The 8,687-nt window shown below is 34.9% G+C and overlaps 1 protein-coding gene across 1 annotated transcript; it reads right to left on the bottom strand.

Moving 5' to 3' along the window:
• Positions 1 to 1,029: 1,029 nt before the first annotated feature.
• Positions 1,030 to 1,959, bottom strand: LOC103543027 (olfactory receptor 4P4-like). The gene has a single exon (XM_070566093.1). The coding sequence runs from the start codon at positions 1,957 to 1,959 to the stop codon at positions 1,030 to 1,032; it is 930 nt and encodes a 309-aa protein (XP_070422194.1).
• Between the last annotated feature and the right edge of the window lie 6,728 nt (positions 1,960 to 8,687).

Here is an 8,687-nt window from a genome sequence, read left to right on the forward strand (position 1 = left end):
GTTCGCCTGTTCAGATCCCGAGTGCGGACCTGGCACCACTAGGCAAGCCATGCTGTGGTAGGCGTCCCACATATAAAGTAGAGGAAGATGGGTACGGATGTTAGCTCAGTGCTAATCTTCCTCAAAATAAATAAATAAAAATATGAAATACAGAAAATGTTTCGCTGTATTGCAATTCAAACACTTCTAGTCTGTTGATGGATCTGCAGTCTTTCTGAATAAAGTACTATCAGGAGTATGAATTGCATGTAAGATGTGCACTATGAAGTATAGGGATGGAGGCATCCTAAGCAGAGGATATAGAAAAATAAAGCCACAAAGATGAGAGATTTCAGAGAATGTTTGGAGAGTGTAGAGGGTTCCAGTGTAGTTGGAGGAAAACATCCAAGCAAAGTGGAACATATGAAGACAGGAAGGAAAAGAGGAAAATGACCTGACATGAATTTCCTATACACCACACACGGTGCTAAAACTTCCCGTGTGTTAGCCAAAGTAATATTACATCTTTATGAAGGGTAATATTACCCTATTTCATAGATATTTTAAAAATGGAGACTTGTATAATTAAAGCAAACTGTCAAGAAACAGAGATAAAAACTTACAATCAGTAGTCACCCATTTCTTCCTGACCCCAAAGCCTATCATTATGATACCATACTTTCTTCCAGTGCAGTGACTTCTAGGACTAGTAACTTAGCCTCAGACCAACTTTGAAAATTTCTGATAAACAAATGAAAAGGTTGATTTTACTCTAAGGTAGATAGGGTTCCATACCAATTTTTGGAGAGGGCAGTGACATGATCAAACGTCTACTTTAGAAGGACATGTCTCCATTACTCAAATGCACGTAGTCACACACTTTAAAGTGCAGATTGCATTCTAAATCACACTAATGTGTTCTTTGGCTCATATATTGTCAGAGATCATTTATTTCAACTCCCCAATGAAAGTTTATATGTTTTCTATAATATCTCAAATGATAAATGCTTTTGGGATGCAGGACTCAAAGCACAATGAATATCACCTTAGTTACATTAATTCTGAATGTGCCATTTGAGACCACACCTTCTGCATGGTGATTTTCATCTCCACATTTCTCAGGGTATAGATGAGAGGATTCAACATTGGAGCAATCACAGTGTAAAACACAGAGATTTCCTTATCCTTGTTCTCACTCCCTGCAGGTAGAACATAAATATAGATACAGGGCCCAAAGAACAAAACTACAACCATTATGTGAGAGCTACAAGTCGAGAGAGCTTTGTGTCGCCCTGCAGAGGAATAGGTCTTAAGATTATATAATATGAATATATAAGAAGCTACTAAGACCAAAAAAATGGCAACTGCCACCATCCCTGAATTAGCAATCACTAAGATACTAACAAAATGAATATCTTTGCACACTAGTTTCAAAAGAGGCTTCACATCACATACATAGTGATCTATCTGATTAGGACCACAGAAAGGTAAATTGAGTACCATGAACAGTAAAGCAACAGAGTGCCAGAAACCTACAACCCAGGCCATGACAATCAACATGTTACATCTCTGCCGATTCATGATGACCACGTAGTGCAGGGGCTTGACAATGGCAATGTAGCGGTCAAAGGCCATGGACACCAAGATGAACATTTCCACACCTCCCAGCAAGTGGGCAGTGAAGAGCTGGGTCATGCAATTGTTATAGGAGATATTTTTTCTTGTGGCAGCTAAGTCCCTGATTAGCCTGGGGACCACAGTGGAAGTGTAGCAGAGGTCCATGAGGGAAAGGTGGCAGAGAAAGTAGTACATGGGTTGTTGGATTAGATGGCTGCAAGTGATTGTGAGTAAGATGGTGGAATTCCCCATCAAGACAGCCATGTAACAGAGCAGGAACAAGAAAAAGAACAGTAGCTCTATATGCTTACCTTCACACAGGCCCATAAAAACAAATTCCGTGACATTGTTTTGATTTTCCATGAGGTTGAGTTGAATTCAGAGTACACAGCAGAAACTCAATACATCTGAAATGGACAGAACATTATACATCTTTAGTAGCACTTTTTAAACTTTGGGGAGATTTATACATTAAAAAAAGATGTAGATCATACAGGATTTACTACAGACTTAATCTGCTAAATGCTTTTTAGATTAAAGGCATCATTATATGTCAAATGATATTTAATGAGAGCATATTTTCTGTCTAAAAAATTTTGTAAACATTTTGCATGCATTTAACTTATAAAAATGCGATAGGTACTATTTTAATACTCATTTTAAATATGGGGAAACAAAACATAGGAGAGTTCAGCTAATTAAACCAATTCACTGAGATATTAAGTAGCAACCTAAGATGAAGATATATTTGATGCCAGATTCCATGCTCCTGGGAGCTGACACTATACACCGAGCAAATGAAATTCCAGCTCTTGTCCACCTCCATAAAGGATATGAGATGTTTCTCCATCTCTGCTGTTAACTTCCGTATAACTTTAAGCCAGTGCCTCCCCTTCTCTATGCCACATGTAAGATGTGTAGAAAGATTTTTGTATAAGTTTGTACTGGGTTCAAAATAGATCTTAGCAAGCTACTTTTTTATGTACAAGTTGAGAATATCCAAACAGTTATTTTAATGTGGAGGAATCTGATCAAAGGATGTAAAAAAAATCTAAAGATAACATTTCATTAAAATTATAGTACAAAACTGTATAAAAGCTAGAGAATCAAATCTTAGAAAGGGCAACTTTTAGTTTAGAATGTCTCCTGAACATTGGTGCAAGCCTCAGTATCTCTTAACATTTGGGCCAGCACTGCTCAGATTACAATGATTGAACATCAGCTGGGAAAACACAGACCGATATGGACAAAGAGGCTTCAAAGCAATGCCCATAGACTGGGTCTAGCAGGAACTCTCTGAGCAAGCTACCTCATACAGAAACATCCCCCAGTCTGATCCTCACATCATTTTCCTTCTGGTCTTCTTTTAATTCATCAAATCTCCCTGTGACTCTTTCCTTTCTTTCTCTATCCCTGTTCTCTCTTTCTCTACCTTTCTCATACACACACACATACACACATACTCCACCCATATATATGTTTAGATACACAATGTTTTTTGAGCGAAGAATATTGAGTTTACCTTTTCACATACCTTTCAGTTAAAGAGCATCTCCCAGAAATCCCCTCTTTACACTTTAAATTCCTTGAGAAAAATCTGTGTGAGAAATTGTTTGCAAAGACATGTCAACTGGAGTTTGAAAGGAAAAAAAAAACATTGAAATAAGATTCTTGGGGAGTGGGATGTATAACTAAGGACATTAGAGTATACGGATAGTGTAAAAATCTATCAAGGTCACTTTGAGATGATTTTTCTGTTTATTCAACACATCTATAATAAAGAACGATTGTGAAATTGAAAGTTATGGGCTATATTATTTGACTTATTTAGAGCAAAATGCTTAGATACCACAGACTAAGTAACAATATGTTCTAAATACTTACTAAATACTTTTCATGTACCAACAATTTCATCTTCCCTATGACCTAATAATAGCAAATAATTATTGTATTATTGTCCCTGTTTTGCAAATGATGAAAGTAGGACTTCAGGTTACAGAAGTACTAAGGGGAAGGTCTATATAAACCATTTCTCTCTGATTTGAAAGCTCATACTTTTTTCATTATGTTTGAATGTCTTCTCACTAATACAAATAAAGGCTTAAAATCCTCAATTTACCCTCAAATTATCATTCAGATTTTCCTGAATATCCTTTCTTGAAAATGAACACAAAAAAATATTAATCCAGAAGAATTTAAACTTAAAAATTTGAATTACTAAGATCAAAATTTTGTATAAAATGGCTATTCAGAATTCCAATTATTTTATACTAATTTAAATATATATACATATAACTAATTATAATGCTCACTTCTGCAAGATTTTACATTTCTTTGGAATGTCAGGTTATCCTTTAGTCTAGTTAATTTTATTTTTCTGAGACTGTGCTATGCAACATCATATAGATGTGGAATGCCTCTGACTCCACCATGAATCTTCCATCCAAAAGAAGCTTTTAGGACAGCATTTCTGGGAATACCTGGGGTTAAAAGCACAAGAGGGACTAGAGGGAAAAAAGTCCCACAGGCATTTTACAGCAGCCAGTGTGTGTGGTTGTAATTGTAAAAATAAAGCCGATACTATTAAGTGGGCATATAGATCGACCTGAGACTCACTTCTTTCATTTAATTTCTTGAGAATTATCATGAGAATGATTCAATACTTCTATAATATTATAGCAGTGATGAAAGATTATGTGTATTTTTTCTATTTCTCTCTTCTGCTAGAATAATTTTTATAAGGACTGAAGTGTATAATATATATTTAATAAATATTGAAATCTTTATTATCCAATTATAAAAATATACTGAGAAAATCTGAAAAGTAATAATATTTTCCTCATCAACATGACATCATTGCCATTAGGATGGAGATTTAGAAACAATTTCTCAACATTTAATTATACTCACTGGAAGCTTAGAAGCCATATACACTATCTTGTGTTACTTAGCATCATCTAACATTTGAGTACTGGTTAGAATTGGGAAATGCCACAATGTATAGTCATTTTTCCTTTTAGTCATATTTCCTTTTCCATTTTAGTTTGTATTTGTTTTGCCTTGTTTTGTCTCCCCCCCCCCCCCCCACCTCAGGTGAGAGAAAGAGAACAGTCAGTAGAACCTAAATGGAACAGGTTGAGTAAGTCATAGTCCTTAGTACATAGTGCATGATCCTCGTGGGTCCATGCAAGATCCCTCCAAAGTTTATTTTATTTTTGTAACATACTTTTTCCTGTTTTAATTGCTTATTTCCGCTCTGTTTGCCATTCTGGATGTCCATTGTACTCTTACATATCCAGATCTTTCTAGTCCCAGGGTGTTGCACATCTTATGGATTTCCTACAGCCATACACATCTTGAAAATAATCTCTTACAATACTCCCCTTAAGTTATGGCATTTGACTCACTCTTCTCCTTGCTCCATGACCCTGACTCATACATGTACTTAATAATAAAGTCTAAAAATGTTTGAAACAAACTTATATCTACATTAAGAACCATAAAAATCCAACTTCATAGTGATGATTAAAATGTTCCTTTTTTAATTATTGATGAATAAACCAGGCAATAAGGAGGGATATAAAAGATCTGAATAGCACAATTCAGAAGCATATATAAGCATATATAAAATTATATATCTAACAAAGAATACTTATTCTTTGCATGCACAGAGAAAATATTTATAAAGCTAATTATTAGATAATTTAAAAAGCCTCAACATATTTTATTTTGACCACTAGTCTATTCATGTATCTATGTGTTGGTCATTGCTTTATTGTCCACATATGAGTCAAATCATATGACATATGACTGTCTCCATCTGACTTATTTTGCTCAGCATAATCCTTCAAGGTCCATCCATGATGTCACAAATGGCAAGGTTTCATCTTTTTTATGGCTTAGTAGCAGTCCCTTGTATAAATATACCACATCTTCTCTTCTCTTTCATTTTTTGATGGGCATTTAGGTTGTTCTCAAGTCGTGGCCCTTGTGATTAGTACTGCTATGAAGAAAGGGATGCATATGTATCCTCAAATTAGTGTCTTTGTGTTCTTTGGATAAATATCCAGAAGAGGAATAGCTGGGACATGTAGTAACTCTACTTTTAATTTTTTGAAGAACCTCCGTATTGTTTTCCCTAGTGACTGCTCTAGTTTACATTCCCACCAGCAGTGTGTAAGAGTTCCCTTTTCTCCACATCCTCTCCAACACTTACTTTTCAGCAATAGCCATTTTGATGAGCATGAAGTGAGATATTGTAGTTTTTATTTGCATTTTCCTAATAATTATGTTCACAGCATAATTGAGCAGAAAGTGCAGAAATGTCCTATACACCCATATCGCCACAAGGGGACAATCTCCCACACCAGAGTGGTACATTTGTTACATCAAAGGAACCTACATTGACACAACCTTATCACCCAGATTCATACTTTATATCTTGGTGTTGTACATTCTATGACTTTTGACATGTATAACGACGCTTTATCCATAATTCTAGTAACATACAGAGAAGTTTCACTGCCCTAAAAATCTTTTGCTCTACCCGTTCATCTCTCCCTCCCCTCAACCCTTGGTAACCACTTATCTTTTTGCTGTCTCCACGGTTTTGCCTTTTCTAGAATGTCATATAGTTTAAATCATACAGCATAAAGCAGATTTCAGTGGTACTTTATTTCTTGACTGTCACCACATAAGTGATCCCCTTCACTCCCAGTGCCTCCCCACTGCCCTTCCCCTGGTAAACACTGAACTGTGTTCTTTGTCTCAGTACTTGTTTATATTCCACATATGAGTGAAATAATCTGGTGTTTACCTTTCTCAGACTGGCTTATTTCGCTTAGCATAATTCTCTCTAGGTCCTTCCATGTTATTGCAAATGGGATGAATTTGTCAAGCCCTTTTCTTCCATGAAGATGCTTAGTCATAAGCTTCTTCAAATTAATTGTGTGCTTCCTTTGAAAATAACACGACACAAAATTTTTCTCATGGTGTTTTTCATCTCTGTATTTCTCAATGTATAAATCAAGAAATTGAAGATGGGAGCAGTGATGGTATAAAATAGTGCAAATAATTTGTCCTCATGGAAAGTAATAGGTCTAGGTGGATAAGGATTGTAGGCCCCCAAAATAGGATGACCACAGTGATACGAGACCACAGGTAGAGAGAGCTTTGCACCTTCCCTCAGCTGAGTGATTTCTTAAAGTGAGTAGTGTAATTGCATAAGAAACAAATAAAACAAAAAAGGTAACTAAGCTAAATATACCTGAATTTTCAACCACCAGGATACCAGTGAAGTAGCTGTCAGTACAAGCAATTTTTAGCAAAGGGAAGACATCACAAAATAGTGATCAATTTCTTTAAGACCACAAAATGGCTGCTGGATTGTCAGAGATAAATGAAGAAAGGAATGGACATCCCCACCAACCCAAGCAGCCAGAAGTAGGAGATCACACTTTTTCCTGTTCATCATAATCCAGTAGTGTAGAGAGTTACAGATGGCAGCATAGTGATAAAAATCCATAGCAGTAAGAATGAAAACCTCAACAGTGCCAAAGAAGCGCATGGCAAAGACCTGTAACATGCAACTACCATCGGAAATGGTTTTTGTCCCCCCCAGCAAGTCAGCAATTAATTTGGAGGTAAGACTAGAGGTATAGCAGATGCCTGTTGAAGATAAGTGGCTGAGGAAATAGTGCATTTGTTGCTTATAAAGAGGACTGCATCTAATGGAGATGAGGATCAGAAGGTTTCCTACCAAGTGGACAACGTAACAGAATAAGAAGAGCACAAAGCAAAATACCTGTATATTTTGGTCATAAGAAAGACCTAGAATAATAAATTCGGATGTATTTATCTGACTTTCCATATATTTGAGTTTGGAGTATGATATACATAAATGAGTTATGTATCTGAAAGAAAGAAAATATAAATTTTGATGAAAAATTAACAATGTGGTCACAATAATATAAAATTTATTAGAAAATAAACTGACATGAATAGAATATTAATTGTTCTTGATTTATTGAATGAAACTGCTTTATCATTTTTATTAGTCTCTTATTTGATGAATCTATTGTGGAATAATATTACAGGGGGAATAATGGGAATAATTATATATTTCACCAATAATGATTTAAAATATTTAAATGATATTTTGAAAATTAAAAACTGTTTATTAGTGTTAATTATATTATTTAGATAAAAATATTTTAAAAAATTGGTCTAAGTAAAGCATGCTTTTTTGCTTATATTTTAAATATGTGTATCTTATACATGAGGCCATCTTTATTTTTCTACCATTATCTGGTCAAATTCCCTGAATTATCTGAGAGTAAATCCCAGGAAATTAAATGTGTTTGAATGTGAATTGCTGAATTCTAATTTGTGTAGAGCACCCTCTTCTTTGCTGTGTGATCAGCCTTTCACAATGGGTCATGCTAAACCAATGTTGTTGCTGTCTTATTCAAAAGCAAAGAATGGTTAAAAATTATTCAGCAAAGGAAAGAATGCCAACTAACAACTGAAATTGTGAAAAATAGTGAGCAAAGTCATTCTTTTCTAATATTTACATTTTAATGTGTTGAAAACAATTAGTGCTGCCATTGAAGTTTGTGAGGGCAATCATTAAAGGATAGATAAAAATCATTAAATTGCCCAAATTGTTTGAATTGTGCATATGTCGTGATTTTGCTAGAAATTTCATGTGTTTTACATGCAATCTAAGGAACTATCATCAATAAAAGGAGATGATGGAGATGATACAGAAGGTAACTTTAGAGAAACTTTGTGGTCAGGAAGCACTCAGTGGTATTTGATGCAATAATAAATAAATGAAAAATTCATGGATTTGCATCTTTTGTATTTAATATGTAATCTTAAGACATTATTGAATCAGTACAAAATGAGTAAAGAATAAACAGACTACACCATTGATGAGGAATTATCTGACTTCATTTGGTTTTCAAAAGCTACAATACCTTCTACCTTTGTCTGGACCTGATGTGACAGTCATATCTGGATCCCTAGATGTTTATTTTAAAAAATAGAGAATGTTTTTCTAGCAAAGTTATTTAAAAATCATCAACTTT

The sequence above is a fragment of the Equus przewalskii genome, chromosome 11 (assembly GCF_037783145.1).
Source record: "Equus przewalskii isolate Varuska chromosome 11, EquPr2, whole genome shotgun sequence".
NCBI lineage: Eukaryota > Metazoa > Chordata > Mammalia > Perissodactyla > Equidae > Equus > Equus przewalskii.